The sequence below is a fragment of the Artemia sp. Qi Xiang Cuo genome, chromosome 3 (assembly GCF_049724085.1).
Source record: "Artemia sp. Qi Xiang Cuo chromosome 3, ASM4972408v1, whole genome shotgun sequence".
NCBI lineage: Eukaryota > Metazoa > Arthropoda > Branchiopoda > Anostraca > Artemiidae > Artemia > Artemia sp. Qi Xiang Cuo.
In genome coordinates, this window is record NC_142796.1 from 62,002,318 (window position 1) to 62,028,306 (window position 25,989).

Here is a 25,989-nt window from a genome sequence, read left to right on the forward strand (position 1 = left end):
CTGTGTCTCAATGCACAAAAAATATTAAAAAATGGGTAGGGGGAGGGGAGGGGAGGAGGGGAGGGGAGGAGGGAGGGTGGTGACGGTGAGGAGTGGGGAGGAGAGGGAGAGGTAGGGGAGGGTGGGGGCCCTTTGGGACCCTGGTGGTCTTTTGGGAGCTCGATGTGCCTTTGGGGGGCCCGGGGTGGGCCTTTGAGGGTCTGGGGGCCGGGTGGGAGCCCTGGGAACCTTTGGGGACCGGGGGGTCCTTCTGGATTGGGGTATGGGGATTGGAACCCTTTGGATCGGGGTAGGGCGATCGGGGCTCTTTGGGGTTGTGGTAGGGGACCTCACAACACTGTTCAATGGAACTTGTGTATTATAACGACCACACTCAAAAATCATCTTTTAAATCAACGTCTCTAACGGTTTCGCCGAAATAATTCCATAAGCTGTCTAAAACCGTTTCGCCCAAATAATCCCTAAAAGTAATTTCATCGTGTTCCTTTTGTTTGGCATCTCAGTGCTTTCACATTTCAAATTTCTAGGAAACCCTTTCCTACGTTAATCTCTTCATCTCATAAATTTTCCTAGCTAAACTATTATGGTTTCGTTAGAATATCAATTTATCTCTCCGACTTAAAGCTCCGTGAAGCCGTATTTAAAAATATAATTTCTATCTCTTTAGACTCCCACATAATTCCAAGATAACAAGTGATGTTATTTATAATTCATGACACTATAGATCAATGAAGCCCTATTTAAAAATAGAATATTAATTTTTTTCTCTGACCTAAAGAACGTTTATCCCTCAGACCTAAGATTAAAGAAGCCTTAATGTTTCTTAATTCCCCCTTCGTGAAGCCCTATTTAAAAATAGTATATTAATCTTTCTCTCTGACCTAAGGAACGTTTATCCCTCAGACCTAAGATTAAAGAAGCCTTAATTTTTCTTAATTCTCCCCTTCGTGAATCAATAATTTCCATATCGATTATGTAAATCAATTTCTCAGGTTAAGCTAACCAAACAACAATGAAGCCATGTTTGTTTCTTAATCCCCCCTTCATGAATCAATAATTTTCATAGTTATTATGTAAATCAATTTATCATGCTAAGCTAACCAAACAACAATGAAGCCATGTTTGTTTCTTAATCCCCCCCTTCGTGAATCAATAATTTCCCCTAGCGATCATATAAATCCAAGTGAGAAAATTCTAGTTTTTTCATTGTCACTGAGAAAACCATATAACAGACATGAATTGCTGTTGACATCCATAAATGTAACAAAGTTCCTGTTTTTCAAATTCTCACTGACAAAAACCATAAAACATCCATAATTTGATGTTGACATCCGAGAAAAACATCAAATAAATCGACCTTGGAAAAAGAGGTCATTGACCCCATTACGTAATCATTCTCCCTAATGACTCTATGACCATATTTGGTGCCCCGTCAGTATTCTATGCCCATATAAGGAGCCCCGTCACGAGCTCATGATAGGGTTCTACTGTTAGTTGCTAATTTGCCTGTGACCACTGCCAGCAATGAACAATTCTTCTCAGCATTAGAGCGTATGAAGGACGATCTGCGATCAACGATGGGAAACGACAGACTCAGTGATCTCATTATAATGGCCGTTGAAAAACAGGAGGTAAAGAAACTGGATTTGGATAGATTAGTCGACGATTTTGCGAGCAGCGAAGTCGCCGCTACACTCTGTTTTAGGTATGTTTACTAAATGTTTTTTTTTGGACTCTTCATTAAAAAAAAAATCGACAAAAAATCCCCCCCCCCTACATGTTCATGAATTGGCGCCACTGGTTCGATCTTCTGGGGAAAATGTGCCCCTTGTCACCCTGCCCCCTCCTAGTCCACCCCAGGCCCCTATTTAACCAATTAAGACAGGTCTTATCAAAATATCGTTCCATCATTCAGTATTTTATCTTCTTAGCTCAAAAAATGTTTCATTCTAAAATATTGCTAATTTGTTTCCTTGACGCAGATATAAACAGACTGTTTCCTTTTAGCCTTTGGACTATGTTCCTCTAAATTTGATTTTTCTTGTGAATTTTCAATGTATCTTTTCACTGAGTAAATAAAACGAATGACGCTGAACCCGCCCTAAAGACTTAGCGCGAAAAATTTTACTACTTTCGCTGATTCAAAACGGTCATCTTGAATCAGATAGGAAATACTTGTTTAGAATTATCTCCAAGAAACCTTTCAAATATAGTGAAGGGAATCCCTTTTATAAGGAAATTACGGAATTTATTTTTTACTGGTAGCTCTGCCCTTGATGAAAAATGCATATTTGGAATCTTTATAAACTGGAAAATTTGTCACATCAACACCTTTTCTAGATGGCAAGTATCGCACCAAATTGCATCCATTGTGTGCATATTAACAAAGACGCTTAAAGAAAACTGTGACCAGCATCAATATGCATGAATTAATACACAATTTATATTTGAAAGCAAGTTAAAAGACATTCGGCCAGATATCGGTATTCATGCTCGTTTACAGGGCGATGATCTTCATTCACTAGGCCACCACGTTCGTTCTCTAGGCGATGAGAAACAAGAACATTATGAAAATACCTTTTGCTAGAGGATGAAGAGTTTAAAGAGTCTTCTTTTTTCTCTCTTATGCAATAGGTATCAGATCAGCCGATAAGGCACAATATGATCAGGGTTACCAACTTTCTGGTCCATGAATATGTCCCCTGAGCATCCACAAATGTGTCATTTTTACCTAAATACTTGGGGGGGGGGCGGTCACCCTCAAAAATATAATTACTCAACCTTTCAGCTGTGTTGAACAAAATGGCAATATGAAAAAATTGATTGGAGGTGTCTGGGGAAATGACGGACCGGAGGGGCTGGTTGCCCTCCAATTTTAAATTTATCTTCTTAATACAGAAGTTTCCAAAATGGTGTTATATATGATATATGTGGCACCGCGACAGCATTATAAATTCTAGCCAGTGAAAACCTATTAAGATTTCTCTTCGAAGAAATTGTGGCCCCATACGCAGTTCTAACTTTAGGCTCTATATGTGTGATTATTAGCGAACGGATAGATGACAGTGTGTCACCGATGGGCAGTCCCAATTATACTAGGAACTCCACAGGCTTGAGAGACTGGGATCCTAGTTAAATGTGAGGTAGAGCAGACCTATTCCAGTTAAACAACATTACTTTCGATTTTGACAAATTAAAACTAAGGCCAATATCACCATACTGAGATGACAGGATATCAAAATTACTTTCTAGGGATGCTATTTGCCGAGAAAAATTCAAGGCGTCATCCGCAAATTCAACTATGGTAACATCTATTCCTCTTAGAATACAGCTTCTGCGCCTCGGAAATACTATTAATAAACAACTATGGCGAAGAAATCGCACCTTGTTTAATACCTTTTTTACAGGGATTTTCCTAGTGGGTTCTGCATAAGGAATGCGTAAACACACATTTAGTTGGCGATACAGATCATAAAGAGGTCGAACAATAGCTGGGTGGACATCATTTTTCCGTATTTCTAGCATTATCTGTGCATATGTGCCCAAGTCAAATGCGCGGCGTACGTCGTATTCACCAATAGCCAGCGATTCATTAGAAATGTGCGCATCTAACAGAAACTTTGCTGCAACATATAAAGCATGAGCGCATCCCATTCCTGACTGAAAACCAAACTGGTGGGAAGGGGCCTTGCAGCACTTCCTGATGCCACCTATTATTAACAATTCAAAAAGCTTGCAAAAAACAGAGGAAATAGTTATCGGTCTATAAGAAGAAGGTTCTGTTGCGGGTTTTCCTTTTTTCAGCATAGGTGTTATGGATCCTAAGCTAAATAAATATGGTACAACACCATGTGTCATAATAATCTGGTAAGCAATTGCAAGATGTTCAAATAAAAGGGGACTACCGTTCAATAGATGATGTGCACATATTCTATCGGCCCCACTTGACGATTTTTTCGTTAATTTTTTGCACACTTCTCGGATTTGACTACTGTTCACAAAAAAAAAATTAACTCTTTAGTAAGGAGGGGACTAAGTTGCTCATAAAACATTTGGTTTTTTTTACTCGTCTGCGGTTGCAAGGTTCTCACTAAAATCTTCCACCTAGTCTTTCTCACCACCCGGAATGGAAATCAGATTATTTTACTGATCGGGCGTTGCACGCAGATTCCAAATCAGCTCGGGATTATTAATAATTTTTAACGCCGATTCGAGTGTAAAAGCACTCTAATGTCTATAAAAATACGAATTTGATTGACTGTGCCACTTTTAGACCTGTCACTTCCATGCAAAATCTGCAGCCAAAACTTAGCCGCAGCCTGTGCATTAGCCAACTCGGAGTTTTGAGCCCACCCTTTTGCTCGAGATATACGGCGCAATTCAACACTCGGAACAGCTTGGCTGTTAGCTATTTTTAAAGCGTGGACATATTTCAGCAAAGTATAGGTCTAATTGCAGACTTATTTCACTATCAGGTAAGTCAGCATTCTACTGGAGCAGATTAAATGAGACCTTCATTTGTCCGAGGATGTCGGCACACTTTCGTTGAAATAAAGAGTGGGAGGCCTTCTTCCAGTCACTTACGAGATCCGCTTCAGGTTTCGGCGGGTAAGACTTCACAGTACATGGAATAGTGACAGAAAGGGGCTAATGGTCTGAGTACATTCCGGTAGCTCAACATTATAACTAATAGCGTGATCGATGTTAGACACAGACTGAGAGACACTTATAAAAGAATATTGCTTGCTTTTCGTGGCTAGCATGAATCCATTAGGAAGTGAACTTAGAAGCACTTGGGCACAAGAGTTGCTGCTGTCTTCAATGTTACAGTTAAAGTCCCCCAAAATCACTAATGGTAAGCCGTCCCTTAGTACTTTCTTTATTGAGATTCCGAGTCTCTTGCAAGCAATGGCAAATTTTTGCTCCGAAACAATATTATTTTAATTAGTAGGCAGTAAAGATTGGCTACAATGAAATCCCCACACTTAATAAGTTGGAAGTGTTCAATTTGGTGGAGACAGGCAGGGGGGAAGCGAACAGAATTGGAGATTATAGCAAGCCCTCCTGAAGGACGCCCGTGATTGCTGGATTTGCGTGCTGGCTGTATAATCTAATGATGATCTGGAGAAAATTTTAGCAAGTTGACCTGGCTTCGTGAGAAAATGTTCTTGGAGGCAAATAAGGTGGTATTTCGTGGATAGATCACTAAGAAATGGCAATTTGTCCAGCAATTTACCATTCATATTCCAACAATACACCTTGCAACCCACCATGGTACAGGAGGCAAAGACGGCTGTGCTTGATTAAGTGGGCATGAGGCGTGGTAGCAATTGTGCTTTTTTGAGCTACAATTTAAACATATTTGGGGCTTTTTACACGAGCGAACTTTTGAAGACATATGAAAAGTGCCTCCATAATGTGAGCAATTTCCTTGTTCGTTGCAGATGGTAGCAGTCTAACCAATAGTGTGACATTTATGGCAGAGCTGGGGCAAGAAACAGAACCCCTCAGCCCCGATCAGCTAAGGATAGACTTTAAGGGGGTTGACAATAACATTGTCCAGATTAGCACGAATAGGGTAGAACAATTAGAAGGCTTTAGTATCATTACACTGGACAGCTTTTTCACACCCAGCTACTCGACTCAGCTTGTTTTCATCTAGAGAACTAGGAATCCGCTTTACAATGCCTACAAATTGAGGCACTTTCACTTGTATGTCAATTTGCTTACTACTCATGGCCTGGGCTAATTGTGTTGCTGAATCGCGTGAATTGACAAGGATTTTCCAATCATTTTTGCTATTCTTTAGAATAAGAGAGTCCGAATCAACCCGACTTGGGCACAGCTTGCTTATAAACTCTTGCCTAGCGCGTGGCGAGTTGACATTAGATAGCTTATTTCTAACCACCACTGAGTACAGAGGCTTCTGTAGAGTCACTTGTGGTCCAAGAGAGGGATGAGCTCGGGACATATTGTTGGAAATAGCAACACACTGTTCAGACACTTTACTTAATTGATCGGAGAACTTATCCGTAGCTAGCTTGATTTTTCCAGCTATCGAGTCTCGTCCAACATCTACGCGGCGACACATTTCGTTAACTTCGACCCAATAACAAGCACTGATTTCATCTGGACATGTTGGAACTACTTGGGGATCCACAATGACAAATTGTGGTAATGATTTCTTGTCTTTGGCACATTTCGACAATATCTTTGACATTTCAACAATATTGTCATTGTCGTTCGCAGTTTTCTGGAATACGTAGTCATACCCCAGTTTACTCCCAATAGAAATCAACTTTTCTTTCGCGGTTAGTATGTCCGGATGAGAGAAAAACTCCACTGCTCTTTTAACAAATTTCTCTATTTTGTTTAATGTTTGGATCGAGCGATGCATAAAGTTCAGCACAACATTTCGTACATGCTTCGCCATCGCACCTCCACGTTATTAGGAAAATCGCAATCCAGTAATCAAAGTCCAGGTACTGCCATTACGCAGGAACAAGAGAAGTGTAAGTATCCCATCATGGGGTACTATCTCAAAATATCGATGAGATGCGTTTGGGGAAAAAGGGCTTCGGAAGGAGGGGCTGGTTGCCTTCCTATCCCTTTTAATTCTTAAAAAAGAACTAAAACTTTCAATTTCAAATCAAAGTAGCCTTTTCTAAAGTTTACACGACCACACTTTCCATAAACACCTTATGTGCCCCGGGGCATAACTTACAACCCTTATTCCCAGGTTCTGGGGGGTTGCGTTAACCCTGAAGGCTTTGTTATATGATCTTAGGAGTTTTTTTTGGCAAAATGGCTATCTCAAAACTTCCACCATATGCATTTCGGGAAGAGAAGACAAGAGGGGATGGCTAGTTGGCCTCCGATTATTTATGACACTTAAAAAGAGCATTAGAACTTCTGATTTCCAATCCAATGAACCCCTCTGAAGTTTATACGACCACGCCTTCCACACCTTCCGTCGATTTTGAATTGAAGTTATCAAGTATTTTGCAGGTTGCATAGGTTGCATCAAGACATGGCTAATTGTAGATAGAGAAAAGCAAAGACAGATAGTCGAAGTAATTGAGAGGCAAATGTTTAAATGGCTGAGGCACGGGTAAATGGCGGGAGTATGCATGACTCTCTTATTGGACACATACTTGCTTGCTAGTTTTTGGAAAAGCATGCCTGCCTAGTCTCAGGCATGCTAACCAAGAATTTAAAATTGACATAAGACCGTTAGATTGCCTGTAATAAGAGGCACTTTGAATTAAAGTTATCAAATATTTTGCGGTAGGTTACATCGGTTGCATCAAGCCATGGCTAATTGTAGACAGAGAAAAGCCAAGACAGATAGTCCAAGTATTTGAGAGGCAAATGTTTAAATGGCTTTAGAGGCAAACAAGGCACGCCCGCCTATGGTCTTAAGAAGGTTGACTAAGAATTTAGAATTGACACAGGGCCATTAATTTGCTTGAAATAACAGGCAAACAATCGTTTAAAGCCATCTTTGGCTTTAATGTTAGCAGTGGGCAACTATTATAGCTCATAGGCCACGCCCTGAGGGCTTTGGGGGGGGGGGGGGGGGCTGTCACCCTCAAAAATATAATTACTCAACCTTTCAACTGTGTTGAACAAAATGGCAATATGAAAATATTGATTGGAGGTGTCTGGGGAAATGACGGACCGGAGGGGCTGGTTGCCCTTCAATCACTTTTGATTCTTAAAATGGGCACTAGAACTTTCAATTTCTAATCGAATGAGCTCCTTTCGAGGTTTCTGCGATAACTACATCTATATGTCAGAAAAAAGTGCCCTGGTCAGAAAAAAAAATACATATAATATATTGTGTCCATATCGCTCTTTCCTTAAAAATTTTTAAACTGACGGAATTCATCGTGGGTGATTGGCTTTTGTTTTGATTACAAGCCATCAAGAATCCAAATTTTTCATTTTGTTAACTTTTCATTTTTAATTGGTAATATTTGATAAAAAAGAAAGATAGATGTATTTGCCTAACTATCGAATGCTGGAAGTGAGTTTTAGCGAAAAGGGTACCTACTTGCCTGCTATCTTGACTGTAGCATAAAGACAAGGAGAAATAAAATCATTTTGTATATAAAAGAAAGCAAACTTGCAAGGAATTTTAAGAATATTTGCAGGTAGTTGTCTTCGGGAAAGAGCAAGCAGTTCCGAAAAATGCAGTATAAAATATACAAAAATATTACAAAGTAAGTAGTTAAGTAGATTTGGTGCTAGATAAGTAGTTTCAGCGCTACTTTTGTGCTACTGGCATTTTTTTTCCTTTGCAAAATTATACATCCAGTTGGTAAATATACTTTTTATATCATAAATTTGCAAAATATGCCCCTTTTATTTCTAAAATACGTCCTTTATTTGCCCAATTATGTCATTGTGCTCCGACACATGGGAATATGTCCTTTGGAAAAAAATATGTCCAGTTGGCAACCTCGACTATGATACAGTCAACACGATCCTTGATTTCTTATCTTCCCCTATTCAAGACATGCTGAATTATATGTTTCAAAATAACCGTGCGCATAAGCAGTACACCGCAATAAAACAGGCAAAAAGTTACCTGTTCACCGGTCCGGTACTCAAACGTTTCCGACAAGACATGTTTACCACTTACATTCGGCTCAACTGTCTTCTGCAGATCAGCAAGTAATGCATCTGAAATAATAATGAATAAGTTAATTATTGAATAAATATAATAAGCCCGGGAGAAAAACTACTTTGGTCTATGGCGTTATCAGGAAAGTCTCTGAAAAATCACTGTTGTACCTTTTAACATAAAAACAGCCACAGGAACAAGGAATTCTATACACACCACTATCCAGAATGTTTTTCGTTGTTTTTTAACAGCATCAAAGATAAAACCAGCCCCATTCTGGGTAGTGGTATTTATAGAAATCCTTGTTGTTGTGACTGTTTTTATGTAGGTAGAACCTAACGGTAATTGGGGGAGAAGTTATCCGAACATGAGCCCTCAATCGACAAGGTCATGAGGATACGCCAAAGGCTTGAGGTTTTTGATTCCGCCTTGGCTCAACATGTGTATGAGAGTCCACACCATTTCATTTTGTTTGACGAAACCTCCATTGTTGCCCTCGTCAAAGGTCTCACGCAAGTTTTCAGGGCGGCAGTTGAAATAAAAAAGCACATTCACCAAAAGGTAGCTCTCAATAGAGACACTGGAGAAACTTTTCTAAGTCCTACAACTGGAAAGCGATTGGCCTTTAAGAGTGCTTTATGTAAAATGAAATTGTGAAATGCCATTTAGACTTGTTTTTTTTTTTATTCAGTTACCCTTTCACCGTTACTGAGAAAGGGTCGTCCAGTTTTAGTTTTGTGTTTTTATTTTAAGGTTTGGTTTTTTACATTTTTATCAGTTTTATTCTGCACTGAGGACGGTCAAGCGGAGGTCTTGACCGAAATATTTTTTCAATTTTTTCACTGGCTGTTAATTGTTTTCGTTTTCTTCCTTTCTTCGCGATTTTATGTTTTATCATGATTATCCAGTGTGGTCTCAGAAATTATTTACGAGCAGGGGCGGACCTAGAGCAAAATCTTGGGGGAGGCCCAATGTGACTAGGGCACCAATGACCAAACTCTTGGGGGGGGGGGGACAATGTGACAAAGGTGCCAACAAGTGACCAAACTGACAGATTTATTATAAAAGAGTAAAAAAGCAAAAAAACAAGGAATGAGGGCGCCAGAAAAATCTTGAGGGGAGGGTCCCCTGACCCCCCTGGATCCACCCCTGAAAATGAGTTACAATGTGATAATTTATAAATGTGTAAAATTGTATGTACGTTAAATTTAAGTTGCAATATGATATTTGAGGAATTCTGATTTACTGACATAAACTTAAAAGAATTTAATGTTTAAGAATTGTTAGCAGCACAGAAGCATCCAACAAACGAAAAAAAATCCTTTACTCTAAAGAAAAACTCCAAGCCACAAAAATTTAATTACAATCATTATTTGTATGTTTCATTCATCCAGAGTCAATTTTGAGATTTAAGAAATCGTCACTATACTGGAAGAATAATAACCAACCAAACACTTATACAATTAATTATTCCAAGTTATAAGGAAACATCTCATTCACAAGAAAAACAACCTCAACCTATAGTACTTTTAGGTTTAACTAAATTAAAGCTCTAATGCGTAACTATTTCTACTTGTTTTATGTTGAAGCGTGAAAACTATTAAGAGATATTTAAATAGCATAGGCATAGGAACAGGCTAAATCAAGTTCTAGAAGCTAAGAAAAAATATTCAAAAGGCTAGTTCGCATTAACCCAGGCTAGTTGCGCTTAATTAATTTAGGTCCCCAGACCTTGAGGATTAAATGTTTCTTTGAAAAGTCCCCATGTCCTCGGCCATTTATTAATGGATGACTTGTAATAAATATAATTAGTTTCTCAGTTATTTGCATTATAAGGTTCAAAAAAACTTTCAATTCAAAATAACGGATGCATTTTTCAACGGCTCAGTAGAAATATTTCAGCGCAGTCGTTGAACAGTTATGACGCATAAACCTGAAGCAAAAACAAACGGATGAAATTTGACGGGTCACACAACAACGACCGTTTTTGCGCGAAAACGCAGCGGAGTAAACCAGGAGTTAAAAGGGAAGAAAATGAAACCTCAATTTGCTCGCTGCTGGACGATAGAAAAGATAAATTTCAATGGGAGGTTCTTTCTTTTGAAAACGTGCATGGCGATCATTAGAATTCGAATTGCAGTCACTTAGCTATAGGAATATTATCTTCGAGCGCAAATACTAAGACCACACCGAAACTGACTTAAAATCAGAGACAAGATCAGAGATGTACAACATGGTAATTGTCTGTGACACTGTGCAACCTCTTGCGTTGAAGTACGACTGTGAATTGTGACACTGCGCAGCCTGTTGCGTTGAAGTGCGATATTAAAGAGATAAAAGTAGCACCAATTAAACAAAAATTCTTACTTAGATTCTTTTCAAACGGAGAACTACATAGCACATCCATTGGATCAGCATAGGTTTCGGTTATTTTACACCCATTCATGATTTATAAACAATATGTACAATATGTATTCTAATAAACAGAATATATCCACAACAAAATAACCGATGACATTAAAATGAAAAAAGTTACTGAGGTGTTTTGAAAAAGATTATGTGCCAGAAATTCCTAGGGACAAGGCACGTGCCAGATAGGACTTATTATAAACAATTTCCTCTGAGTCAGTTTCTTTGAATGAACTTCAACGCGATTATAAATCTAAAAATATCAAAGAGCCACTATATGTTTCTTCGAGTCTCTATATAGTATTGACCTATAGGAATATACTAAATTCAATGGGATGCGCACTGTCAGTGTAGGCGTATTGACATGGCCTGCTTTAGGCTTCAATATAATTTATATATATAAATATATATATATATATATATATATATATATATATATATATATATATATATATATATATATATATATATATATATATATATATATATATATATATATATATATATATATATATATATATATATATATATATCCGATCAATTTAACGTCATAGCTCGTACTTCACACCCGCCCCCAGATTCACGTCTCAGTCTCTATACGGTGTCAGAATTACATGAAGTGTACTGGATAATTCTGGTGCTAAGATTGGCAATTTTAAAGAAATCATTTTAGGGTCTTTGGTGGATAAATATGTTATTTGGAGTGTTAGTGGTGGCACAGTGTCAGCCTTGGATGGCTAAATGCAGGGACAAGGAGTATAGTAAACTGATGAGAAAAGTTCATCACAGGCAGCGCAATAGCGCTGCCTAAGCAAAGAACGATGTTGGCACAATGTATTACTTATTTATTTATTTTTGTTGGTTGGTTGGTCTTAGACCAGGGCACTTCGTATCGAAGGAGTTGTCATAGAAACTTAAAAAATGGCTCATTCGATTGGAAATTGGAGTGGTTTATGCCCTTTTTAATAGTCGAAAGTGTTGGGAAGGCAACTAATACCCCTTCCACTCCCACAATTTCCCCAAACACATCTAATCAAAATTCTGGGAGTGTCTTTGAGGAGGACACTCCTGTCCTCAGGGCAAGGGTTGTAATTTATGCCCTGGGGGCATATAAGGTTTGTGCCATTTTTCGCCCATCATTTTTCCAAACATATCCAATCATAATTTTGAGACAGCCATTTTGCTCAACGTAGTTGAAAGTTCTGAAAATTATGTCTTTGAGGATGACAAACCCCCCTCACCCCTCAGGGCAAGGGTTGTAAGTTATGCCCTTGGGGCGAACAAGGTTTTTTATAGAAAGCGTTGTCGTAGAAACTTCAAAAAGGGCTCATTCAATTGGAATTATTAAAAGAGCTAGTGCCCTTTTTAATAGTCGAAAGTGATTGCAGGGCAACTAGCCCCCCTCTCACGCCCAGCATTTCAACAAACACAAGCAATCAAAATTTTGAGATATCCATCTTATTCAATGCAGTTGAAAGTTTTGGGAATTATGTCGTTGAGGATGATAAATCCCCCCCCCCCGCAAACACCCCTCAGAGCAAGGGTTGTAAGTTATGCCCTTGGGATATATAAGGTTTTTATAGAAAGCGCTGTCGTAGAAACTTCAAAAAGAGCCCATTCAATTGAAATTGAGAGAGCTAATGCTCTTTTTAATAGTCGAAAGTGATTGAAGGGCAACAAACCCCCCTATCACGCCCACCAATTCTGGAAACAAGTGTAATCAAAATTTTGAGATAACCATTTTGTTCAACGTAGTTAAAAGTTCTGGAAATTAGGTACATGAGAATGACACCCCCCCCCCCCACAACCCTCAGGACAAGGGTTGTAAATATGCCCTGGGGGCATATAAGGTTTTTTATCGAAGTGCTGTCGTAGAAACTTAAAAAAGGGCTCATTCGATTGGAAATTGAAAGGGTTAGTACCCTTTTTAATAATCGAAAGTCATTGTAGGACAACTAACCCCCTCTCACGCCCACCATTTTCCCGAAAACACTCAATCAAAATTTTGAGATAGCCATTTTGTCCAACGTAGTTCAAAGGTCCAGAAATTATGTCTTTGAGGATGACAAACCCCCCACAGCCCCCAAGGCAAGGGTTGTAAGGTATGACTTGCGGGCAAATAAGGTTTTTATAGAAAGTGTTGTCGTAGAAACTTAAAAAGGGCTCATTTAATTGGGAATTGAGAGGGTTAGTGCCCTTATTAACAGTCAAAAGCGATTGGAGGGCGAATGCCCCCCCCCATGCCCATCATTTCCCCAAACGCTTCCGATCAACATTTTGATATAACCATTTTGTTGAATGTTGTTGAAGGGTCTGGAAATTTTGTTTTTGAGTATGACAACCCCCCCCCCACAGCCCTCAGGGCTAAGAATGTAAGTTATGCCCTGGTGGCATATATTTTTACAGAAAGCGCTGTCGTAAAAGCTTCAAAAAGGGCTCATTGGATTGTAAATTGAGAGGGCTATTGTCCTTTTTAATGGTCGAAAGCAATCGGAGGGAGAATCACCCCCGCCCCATGTCCATCATTTCTCCAAATATTTCCGCTCAACATTTTGATATGACCATTTTGTTCAACATAGTTGAAAGGTCTGGAAATTATGACTTTGAGGATCACAATCTCCCCACAGCCCCCAGGACAAGGGTCGTAAGTTATGCCCTTGGGGCATATAAGGTTTTTATAGAATGTTTTGTCGTAGAAGCTTCAAAAAGGGCTCATTCGATTGGAAATTGAGAACTAGTGCCTTTTTTATTAGTCGAAAGTGATCAGAGGGCTAATGCCCTCCCCCCATGCCCATCATTTACCCAAACACTCACAATTAAATTTTGAGATAGCCATTTTCTTCAGCGTATCAAAACGGTTTGGAAATTATGTTTTTGAGGATAAAAAATCCCCCCAGCCCTCAGAGCAAGGGTTGTAAGTTATGCCCAGGGGGTATTTAAGGTTTTTATGGAAGGGATGGTTGTTTAACTTCAGAAGAGGCTCAGTCTTTCTCCCTGAAAAAGACTATGCCAATATAAAACGAACAGAAATTCATTAAAAAACTTTTTCCACAAAATAAGCTTTAATCTCCATCAAACTCCATTAAACCAAAAATGAACAAAAACAATCATATAATCTACCAAGCATACAACTACCACAAATCAGTATCAATAAATAAATGAAACCCAAAACAAACAGAAATTAAAATAAGTCAAACTCAAAACGAGCAGAAATTAATCTGAGTAGTGTTCTAAACCCTATGCTTTCTAAAAGCCAGAATATAATTTGTACTTTACTGAAAAAATTCTGTTAAATGTTTTCACCTATATAATTATAAGAAATGAAAAATTAATTAAGATTTTAAGGAATAAATATCAGCATATGTATATTAAATCGATTTTTTTTTCAGCAAAGTACAAATTATATTCTGGCTTTTAGAAAGCATGGGGTTTAGAACCCTACTCATATTAATTTTTGCTCGTTTTGAGTTTGACTCTGTTATTTATTTTAATTTCTCTTTGTTTTGGGTCTATTTTTGTTCATTTTTGGTTTAATGGAGTTATTTACTTTTTATTTAAAAACTTATTTTGTGGAATTTTTTTTTTATTTATCTCTGAGAAAATCAACCACCGCCGTCTGGCAGTATCACACAGTTAATTCTGAACATGCATACAAATTTAATTAGGTTTATTTATCTCTTTTAGTAATTTTGCCCGGTAAATTGCACAATAGCGTGACAATTGTAAAGAACTAAATACGAAACCCAATAATCAGCAGGAATTTTCTCACCTCAATCCCCTAAGGGCTCACTTAAGGCATTTTTAGTCTCATACAGTGGATAACTACAAGCAGTGAGACTCGTATTCCTTAGAAATTTCCACAAGAACCCTTTCTAAAAAGTCGCTAACAGCTGATTAGCGTGCTCTATAGCATCGTGGACTACGACATAGTGGACTACGATATCGTCGACTACACGACTACTTCTAGACTCAATGGTGTGAATTATAAAGAAAAAAAAAAACAAATAAAACTTAGGAAATTAATCTAATTTTGTTAAGTTCTTAATATTATTTTTTGCCACTTGAGAATGTTCACAGCTTAAAGTCATGTGCATTTTGGATAATATCATATTGGTAGGTGGGGTCATTCTTAAAATGGAACACGCCGTGGAGAGAGAAGTTTCACCTAAAAGCAAACTAGGTTTATTATCTTTGGTTTGCCAATAATTAAAAGATTTAAACATAAATGTGCCATCGAATACTACCTCGAACAAAATCCATTCAGCAAGTCTTTAAATGGAAATAATGGGGATTTCGCTGTGAGACTGTATTTTATGGTGACCGGCGTTTACACCCCACGGAAATACCCCCCACCCTGCGGAAATGCCCCCCACGGAAAAATACCTCCCGGAAAATACCCCCCCCCGTGGAAAATAAGGCTTTCCAAATTTGATAATTTTATTTGAGTTTTTTTTTCGTAGGGAGAAGGAATTTTGGTACTTATGTATTATACGCCACTCACTCGAGTTTATGCTGTGTAAAACTCGAGAACAAAGCGGTTTCTTCGTTAGTTTCTTTCAGCTTAGCGCGAGACAAGACAAAGACAAGTGACATAATAGATGGGAAATAGATAATTTGGGTTATATATTTGCACATAAGAGGGGGTAAAGTACTTGGACAGTTTGAATTCAGAAAACAACTATTACTTCATAATATCCAGAATAATTGTGCCTAACATATTTTGCATGCAGACCCGCTATATCCCCCCCCCTAATGTGCAAATGTATAGTCCAAATTTGTTTCTAAAGTAACAAAGAAATTAACAAAGAAACCGGTTTGTTCTCGAGCTTTAAACATCGTAAAATTGAGTGAGTGGCGTATAACACACTTTTACCGGAATTTTTCATAGAAAAAGAGCCGGATTTCCCGGTATTATTTAAAACGATCAGAAATTAAATTAAAAAAAATAAGTTTTTTCATCTGAAAGTAAGGAGCAACATCAAAACTTAAAACGAACAGAAATTACTACGTATATGAAAGGAGTTGCCCCTTCCGCAAGACCTTGGTCTTTATGCTAAAGTTTTGATTTTTTGTCCTAATTCTTTAAGAACAATTTCTGAAACACATTGGCCGTTTAATTAGTCTAGGATAATAAGCTTTGTTTTAAAATTCTAAAAAAAAAACTTTAGTGTAAAGAGCGAGGTCTTGAGGAGGAGGCAACCCCTTTCATATATGTAATAATTTCTGTTCGTTTTAAGTTTTGACGTTGCTCCTTACTTTCAGTTGAAAAACTTGATTTTTTTTCTCATTTAATTACTACAGATAGTATTTGTTAATGGGAAACATACGGAAAAAGTTTTTTAAAGAAAATTAAAGAGCCTCATTAAACCAAAAATGAGCAGATAAAGTAAAATATCTTCGAAGCAAAAACTATGGATTCTAATAGAAAAAAAATATAAATATTTTTTTCTGTGAAACAGACCATGTCAATAAAAAATGGACAGAAATTAGTTTAAAAACTTTCCACAAAAAAAGTTTGTCAAAGGATAGTAAAGAGCTTCATTAAACCAAAAATGAGCATAAATAAATTCACATACGAAACTTGACCTAGCAAAACTCCTCCCCATGAGTTGACTCTTTCCTAGGCCAGGAAATCCCGGACTTACCCAAAAAATAAAACGCTAAAGATGGTCAGCTTTCAGAACCGAACGAGCTTTAGATAGGTTATAAAAGAAATGCTAGATAAATAATGAGAAATTTTGTCTCCTACGGGAACAGTTGGGGAACATTTTAGTTTCACAGTATGGCTTGTAATGTAGTATGGCTTGTAATGCAGTATGGCTTGTAACCGTCACTACCAAAATAAGCTGAAATCTGATTTTCAGCTATTAAAGCATATATGCTGTGCATTAAAGTAGGACTACACACTAAAAAAGAAAGATGGCAAGATAGGCCATTTGTGGGCCCATAAGACTAAAAATATAGAAAAGGTGCAACTCTAGGTAAAACTCGGAAATGATTTGTCACTTTTCTGGCAAAAGAAAACGTTTTCAAACCTAATGCCCTCCCTTCCTGGAAATGTTTTTCAGGATAATTTCCCTCAGGGATAGATTTATCCACGTGCCCATGAAATCAGGCCTGCTCGAAAGTCGTCCCGTAGACCCACTCCTTTTCCTCTTATAATGTGCCCCTTATCGAAACGGCTCTTATCAAAACCTTCAGTAACTTCTTTCAACAATGCCACTTTTTGAAACACAAGACACTCTTTGTAAGCTATCCAGGATGCAACTGAAACCTATATGGCTTTCATCTCTAAAACGATCTCAAGTCTTTAAAAAAAAATTAAGACAACACCCCTGCATTTCACAATGTTTTTCTAAACTACCTATGTTCTAATCAATTGACTCCTCCCATGAGTTTGTTTCTTTTTGCGCTTCAATGCCTTAGAAGGAACGCTTCAGAAGTTTAAAAGAAACAAATTAAGTAGATGTCATGATTCATATTTTTCAAATACACGAGGGCAGGCACGATTATACCAGTGGCCGTTCTGGCCTCTCTTGCACTCCCACAAAATTTTAAGGCCAAATTTTATAAAAATTTACATTGAATTGTTAATAAAATTGTTTTCAATTCATTAATTAATTAATAAAATACTTTTTGATTATTTTTAGTTTACTATTTCAATTATTTAATCATTGTTAATTATTTTAATTTAATTATTTTAAAAATTATTATTTAATTATCATTATTTAATATTTTTAATTTATTTTTATTTTATTTATTAATTAATCAATGATTTATTAATTATTTTCATTTATTAACTACGCCCTCTACTTTGTTTTAATAAAAATAAATTTCAAACATTAAAAAATGAATATAGCCGTTAAATTATTTATCTGACATATTGTGCCCATAAAATTTCTGCGCCCAGGACAAGTGCCCCTTCTACGCCCCCCCCCCCCCGCCAAAAAAAACCTCCTCAGGATTACATTCATGAGGAAGGGGGCAAAAATGTAGATTTTTGGAAGGATTAGAAAGATTCCTCTTTTAAACCTAAATTTGAAGAAATTCTTCCATTAAAAATAGTTTATCTGATGGGTGTTGCCCCAACTCCCAGAGCCAAAAAGAAGATATGTTCATTCAAAATAGACTCTATTTATAAGCAATACAATTATGCTTCTATTATTAAAACTACGGTACCAAGAAATTGTGAGGTATAAATAAGGGCGCATACGGGAATTTCGTTCGGAGGGGGGGGGAATACAATAAAAAACTTTTAAAATGCCTAAGAATAATTTATACGAGTCGGAAAAAATCTGGGGGGGGGGGTCAAACTCCATAGCCCCCTTCTTGGGTATAATATCAAATCGATTAGCTCCCTAAACAAATCTTAGAGAAACGATACAAAGATCCTACATTGTTTGTAATGATTATATTGTGTAAATAACTTAGAAAAAAACTTCTTTTCTTTTTTTTTGTACTCAGGTATGGAGTAAATTTTAAGCAAACTTTAATTCAAATTTAAACTCAGTAGTAAAATAGTAAATTTAAACTTTATCAAATTTTAGCATGGAGAAGGACAAATTGGTTAATAACGCCATTTACTTTTCTGCTACCATTTTTTGTAAGATTAAATAATTAATCCTAATTTGAAGGGCATTTCCTAGAGATTACAAGAAGTTAAAAACGGTTGGTTGATACTGAAATCTGTCACAAAATAATAAGCGGAATTAATCGAGCGGACTCTTTTAACAAATGGTATAGTAATAATACAACATAAAGTCTTGTGCTTTAAACATTGAACCCTCCCCCCGTTCCCAAATGTTTGTCCGACTCGTAAAAACGTAACAAAAATCCAAATAAACAAATTTTTGATGCGTTTTTTAAGTTTTTGTAACCCCCCTTCCCCCTGAAAAAATACCCCCTAAGAAAATCCTGGACACGGCCCTGGGCACAAGTTAAGAGAAATCAAACAAAGCTCTTTTAAGCGATCTCCGCGCGTCTTCTGTTTATGGCTAGAAAACAACATAAGATAAGAGAAAGGATTGAGGACCACAAACAATATCCAGAGCAGAAGGCGCATACAGATTACAGCCATGCGCGTGCATTCTATCAGTGGATGATTTATATAATTTCCTATTTAATTATGTAATTTTATTCACAATTATGACGTAGTAACATAAGGCCTTGGGCTGCTATGTACAGCACAGAAGCATAACGGCTAAAATAAGAAGAGGCAGACATACTAGAAGTCTAGGCAGAGACAGATACACTGTCAAGACAATATTTAGAAATAATTTAATATAAGAAGTTATGTGAAAAATACCAAAAGGCAGTTGTTCTGGAAGAAGTAGTCCAAACCACTCAGCAGCAAGAAGTGTCTACTGTGGCTTAGAGAAGTCCACTAGGTGAGCCAGAGCCCTCACACTAAAATAGTTTGACTAAGAAGCCTGAAATATGCCAGGAGAAAGCCTGGATGCTAGGATAGAGCTCCCTAATGCAGAATAGATGAGACATTGACCAAAAATACACTTTCAAAACTGAATCCATTGGTAAGATCAGAATTTTGGACCTTCTAAACTTGCTACATATCCCCAGATCTTTGATCGCCTAGTCAATTGAGTACAGTGACATCATCTTGACTTAAAATCCGGAAGTCATCATACGTTGCAAAACCTTGGCTAATAAAACCTTATATTTTAGCATACGTTGATGACCTTCTGATTAGTCGTTCTAAAAGGAGTTCTGAACAGAATGTTAGCTTGGTTGTTCCAATGCTTAATGAAATAGGCCTGTCATTGAGTGCTTCAAAATGTGATTATTTACTTTTTAACGTGCTACTGCTACTCCCCTTGCTTATAATACTTTTACGATACCTAGTGACCCTGTCATTAAATAGCTTGGTATATCCATATGTGAATCTGCAGGCAGCATCCAGTGTAATTTCACTTGTTGCTCAAGCGATAAGCTTAAAGCTGGTTATTGGAAAATAATTGGTGCAAACCGTGATCGTTTTGATAGACACGGTCTCGCTAACCTCTACTAGTTTTTGTAACCAAGCGATTTTATCTTCTTCTTCTATGCACTTTTTACTAAGCAAGATTTTACACAAATGAGGGCTAATTATTTTAGAAATTGTGGGTTTTTACTACGTATATTGGCCGCTTGTTTAGCGGAATAGGCACTTTGCGGATCGTTATGGTGCGAAACAAATTTTGTCCTCCCTTGAAGTTGTGCAAGTAAAGATCAGTCGAAATGCTAGTTTTTGGTTGGGCCAAAATCAGAGTCTAGTCTAGTCCAACTTTTTTTCATCAATAATTGCTTTTGTTGTTTTTTTCTTCCTCTTTGGTGTTACCCTACTATTTATATATATTGTACAGCGGGTCAAAAATAAATTGTTATTATTACTTATTATGTTACCATTGAACATTGGCTGCGTCAAGCCAATGATCGAGCATAATAACCTCTTCTGCTGGGGTACTACTGACTTATAAACTACAATCAAGCGTTTGCAAATTGAGATGATGCAGGTGCCTCAATTTCAGGCGATACTCTTACGAACAGTTGCAGTTTTAGGGGGAAGGAGAGGGCACTTGCCCGGGCACAGAAATTTTAGGAGCGCAAAATTTCAAATATATAATCTAACGGCTATAATCATTATGTAACTTTTGAATTTTTAATTAAAATAAAGTAGAGGGCGCAATTGGCAGTAAGTATAAGCAAATTGAATCCAACATTATCATTTTTTTTGTATCTTCATCACCATTCCTTGAAAATAAAAGTAAGTAGCAGTAAATGTAAAATATTGCGATGATTTGGATTTCTTTCAGTCGTTCCATGAACTCCAAGACTGGAAGAAAATAATTCACCACCGACACATTAGATGCGTTAGAATTAATTACGCAATGCGGAGATGAAGGGGTTTTCATGAACGTAAGCGTTGCCTATCAAATATTATTAGCGATTACTGTGTCGGTGGCCAGTATTGAGAGGTCGTTTACCTTAGACCTTTAACTTACGAAACCTCACCAGACATCACGGAGCTGAACTGCAGCTCTGACGTCCTCCTAATGTAGTTGGAGAGACATCTACCCTCTATTCAGATCTTGCTCATATTGCCGTCACAAGGTATGTTTCGGACGACCTTTTTTGCGCCTCCCTTCGGGGAACTACTCATAAAATGTACATGGGAGTCGATCCTCTGACAAACGAAGGAAGTGGCCAAGGTATGTCCATCTCCTACGATTCAAAAGGTCAGTAACTAATGGTTGACCGGTCTTCTGACAAAATCCAATGTTCGTGACCTTTTGCTGCCACGATATGTTAATTATTCTTCTAAGGCACATGTTTTCAAAGGCTAGATCGCGTTTCTCCAGTTGGGCAATTAGTTTCCAGCATTCACTTGCATAGAGGAGAATGCACATCACATTGCTCTTTATGAGGGGGAGCTCAAGCGCATAGAGTATTTCCTACTGCGTCATACTGTTTTCAGCTTAAATCTTTCAATCAACAGAATTTGAACACCTTTTCAAAATCAATGTAGCTTGTATATTTTTCCCCCATTTCCTGGACACTTCAGCCATTAGTCTAAGAATGCCCCTCCAGTTGTCACAGATTAGCGCATCGCCCTTATTGAAGAGTTTGACCAGTATTCCCCTCGTCCACTATTTTGGGACTGTTTCGTTATTCCAGACGACCACTAGGAGAGCAGTCTAAACAGTTATGCAGACTCGAAGGGATGTCTTCAGTATCTCTGATGTAATCCTATCCACTCCACATGCACGTCCATTTTTCAACTTTTTCACAGCTGTCGTCATTTCTTTGGTGCTGAGGGGGGGGAGAGCACTTACGCTACGTCAATTAGTAAGAAAGGTCAGATCGACTATAGTCCAGAAGCGACTAAAGGATTTAACGTTAATGAGCAAAGAACGCGAAGAATTAGAGGCAATCAATTGGGAAGATATATTTAATAATTTTGTAGAAGCTAAAGTAAGAAAAGTCAGATTTAAAGAAATGGAAAAGTTTGCTAATAATTAAAAAATTATTTTTAATTTGACCTGAAAATTTTGTGAGACAGGGGGGGGGAGGGTAATCAAGATGTCGGCCCGGGCGCAATAGAGGCCATATATGGGTATTCTACAAGTGTATGATTTTTATTCAGTAACAAAACTTCGATTTTAATCCTGCAAGAGCTAAGGCCAGGACTCCAACTCGTTACGCCACTCGGAAACAATTCCTTCAACCGGGAATGTGTAGGCAGAAATATCAATCCAACACTTGAGAACGAGGGGTCAAAAACACAGATGAAGTGAAGTATTAAGCCAGACTTTTTCGATTTTCCTGAAAGGGAATCATCCAAATCAACCTCGGGATGGAATTTTCCTCCTGTGCGTATTTAAGGCAGGAATATTCATTAAAAGGTTTAGTCGGTGACTAGTTGTTGTGGAATAGACTTCCAACAGAAATAATCATTAGAGGGGCACTTTTAAACCTCTTTAAGAAGAGTTTGGGCAATCATAAAATCGCTAACTAGTGCCACGAATCTTGGCAACTTTTTGGGATTGGCTAATATTTTATTGTAATGAAGAGTAGTAAAACAGTGACCCTGTATTTCTGCCAGCTAGCCCTAAGCAATGAAGACAAAAAAAAACAGAAAGGGCTTCAAAAAACAATTCTACGCCTCCAAAGAGGTTTATGATTTAAGAAAGAACCTTTCAAATGAAGTTGATCTAGAAAAGCACTGTATGGTCTTATTTGCAGGTTTGTAGTTATACTATCACAATTTGCAGTGAGTAATATTGACGTAGGCCTATTCGTCTCTATTTATCCAAGTTTTCATTTAATGTTTTTGTTCGAAACCAGTAACTTAAGTAATCTTATTCAAATGCCTATATTTAAAAAGGACAGGAGTCTTAAAATAACCAATTAAAATAAAATTCTATTTAGTCAAGAACTCCATTCTAAAATCAGGAAAGCGTATTATTTATCAAGGAAAGAGTCTCTGAATCCTTATTACACAGAATCTAAAAAACTATACAATTGTGGGTATTAAATCAGCACCATATCTAGATGGCCTTAGTAGCGTTATCATTATAGCGACCATAACTGAAATCATTTGTCTAAGTTTGATCTTTTTTTTGTAAAGTTCCACTTGCGAGCCAAACTCAGAGCCGTTACAGATCGAAAAGTTAAGAGAGCCAATCATATTTTATAGAGTGGCTCTTTACTTTTTCAACCAAGATTTTGGCATAATCGGGGAATATTGCTATAATAGACTAAATTTAGTTACTTACTAGCCAAAAATAAACTGGGGTTGTCCTTCTTAACACTCCCCCATAGAGGCTATCTCACGTTTCGCTCTTACAGTAAAACTAATCTATGTGAGCGGAAAGACTTTAATCCGATATTCCAAGACCTTACTTCAAGGCCGTAGCCAGGATTTTTGTTCGGGGGGGGGGGTACAAAAAAATGTATAGTCACATCAAAATTTTGTTTATATGCGTTTCTGTCACGTTTTTATGTGTCGGACAAAACTTTCGGGGGTAGCGTTTAAAACCCCCTCCCCTCTATAAGGCCTTGCCTGATTTATTCCAGGCTAGATACTAAAAAAAACGACAACAAGATGTATAAAGACACAATTTTGAGGAGAAATGTCAGATACAGCGTTTAGATAATTGACAAGATTTTTGGACTTGGTTTCCTTTATGAGTAGAACCTCCAATTAATGATTATGTTATGACCGAATAAACACAATGGTCACTTACCCGAATCAAGATTTGTAGTCTCATTAGCCTGACCGATCATTTCAACGAAAGTGGAAAGGCCAATTTCAGAGTTAGCTTTATCCGACTTAAAAGTGACCCTTCTCGGCTGCTTTAATCTCTTTTCAGCCACCCTTCCCTCCTCTACTTGAGAACACCCACAGAAACGAATTTTGACAAGATTCTTCGACCACAAAACTTTAAAGCAACCAAAGAACTATGCGGATGTGATTATACAGAAGTTGGACGATTCTTAAAAAACCCGGTGTGTGCAACAATTCCATAAAAGGTTGGAAATAGCGCAGTTGTAGACTTTTTATGCCAAATTGATTCCAGTGTTGCCAGCATACAGTCAAATATTTTTTTTTTTTTTGCATACAGATGCAAACAAATTCTTTGCGTGGTTTTGAATGTTGGCATAACTATGAGTTATAACAATCGTACAATGGACTGCAAGAACTCGTATTCAATAAAATTGTTGTCGGTGTTGCCATACAATTATAACAAAAATATTCAGGAGAATGGTTCCAATATTACATCATCAGAGTCAGCAGTATAGCGTTGCTTAAGTAAAGAGCTATGTGCCTTCAGTCTACTATTTCTTCCTTCTCTTTTTCCCGGCCCCTTCGTTTGTAAGGAGTGGTCGTAGAAACTTGGGAGGGGACTTGTTCAACTAGAAATAAAGATTTTAGTGCTCTTTTCAGGTTTCAAAAGTGATTGGGAGCATCCAGTCCCCATCCCTCTCGTGGTCTTTTTTGCTACCCAGCCCTCATTTAACCTCCCAAGACAACCAATTACAATTTTTAAATAACCTTTTTGTTTAGAATAGTTGAAAATTCAAATAAAGACGACAGGATCCCACAGCCCCTATGGCAAGGAGCGTAGATAATGCATTTTGTCACATGTTTACAAATAGGTTAGGCTATATGGCGGAAAGGGGGGGACATGTTCGATCTTGGATGCGCGACTGGGTCGAAAGTTTCAGGGATCGTTCTCTGGGCTAAGAGGAGAGTGCTAAGGGCCCAGAAATGAGCCAAAAAATATTCTTGTCTCTGATCAAGCTGAAACTTACAGCCATATTTATTTGGCTCAAGAGGAGCCTAAAGTACAAAAAACCTGAGAGCACGGGTCTCCCAAGTTGAAGCCCAAAAAAGGGCCAGAAAGTTTATCCTAAAGGGCTTCAGCTGAGGAGATCCAAATACAGAAGAAAAGCCAGAAAAGAAAATATTGGTTGCCCTAAAACTGGGTCTGAAAAGGTCTGGGTAGAAACCATAATCTACAAAAGAAATTTTTATTCGGGATAATTGACCTCACAAATTCAGGCCCAATATGATTTGTTGCCTATGAACAATTTGAAACTTTCAGCTGTAAACCCTTGGACCAAGGGAAGTTAATGTAAAAGAAAATTTACTTGGGGCCATGATCACACCCACAGAAAAATGGAGTCTAAAATGGAGCAACAACTTTTTTATGATCCGCTCAAAGAAAGAATAGGAAAAAAAAACATGTTGGTTCCCTCACAAAGGGTCATAAAACATTCTTTCTCAGAACGACTTGAAACTTACGTCCGTAAGTACCTGGACCAAGAGAACCCTCATACACAAAAGATAATTTAGGTTTGGAGCACGCCCCACCCCCGAAAAAAAAATTAATCCATAGTTTATCTTTTTTTATTAGCTTGGCAATTACATCTGAAAGTCCTTAGGTCAAGGGGGACCGAATTTGGAAAAAAATTGATCCGGGCGGAAATGGAGCCTTAAAATGGACCGATAGCCTTTTTGTCCAAACGGCTTGACACTTAAAACTTTAGGTTCCTGGTCAAGTGGACTCTAATTTTCAAATAAGAATTAGTTTGGAAGCACAAGCGACCTCAATATTGAGGCCTAAAAGAGTACCTTTCTTTGAGTGGCTTGAAACTTTCAAGGATCGATGCCTTAGTTAAGGTGACCATAAATTTTCTGTTTAAGAGGTGAGAGGATGTAAGAGGCTGAACCGGAAACGGGCCAAAAAAACATGCAGTCCATGATCAATTTGAAACTCCGAATTATAAGTCCCCGGGTAAAGAGGAATCTAATAAGAATAATAGCCTGAGGACATGCCCCCCCCCCAAAAAAATGGGTCAGAAAAAGACAAAAGAAAATTCTGGCCAGCTTAAAACTTAAATCGTTAGTTCTTTCCCTAGGAGGACACCAATGCACAAGAAAACAGTTT

The 25,989-nt window shown here is 37.7% G+C and overlaps 1 protein-coding gene and 1 long non-coding RNA gene across 2 annotated transcripts in view; both read right to left on the reverse strand.

Moving 5' to 3' along the window:
• Positions 1 to 3,132: 3,132 nt before the first annotated feature.
• Positions 3,133 to 3,858, reverse strand: LOC148954380 (uncharacterized). Its single transcript, XM_089086259.1, has one exon. It carries the CDS (start codon positions 3,856 to 3,858, stop codon positions 3,133 to 3,135), a length of 726 nt encoding a protein of 241 aa, XP_088942385.1.
• A 3,375-nt stretch (positions 3,859 to 7,233) lies between these two features.
• The window catches only part of LOC148954381 (uncharacterized), a 92,830-nt gene continuing 74,074 nt past the window's right edge, over positions 7,234 to 25,989 (reverse strand). Inside the window, exons 3-4 of the long non-coding RNA XR_016141507.1 lie at positions 8,594 to 8,688; positions 7,234 to 7,242 (exon numbers count right to left, since the gene is read on the reverse strand). This is a non-coding gene — a long non-coding RNA (uncharacterized LOC148954381). The remainder of the gene's footprint in view (positions 7,243 to 8,593; positions 8,689 to 25,989) is intronic.

Coding starts and splice junctions, on each gene's coding strand:
- LOC148954380 (XM_089086259.1), bottom strand. CDS start 3,858: ATGACACATGGTGTTGTACCATATTTATTTAGCTTAGGATCCATAACA.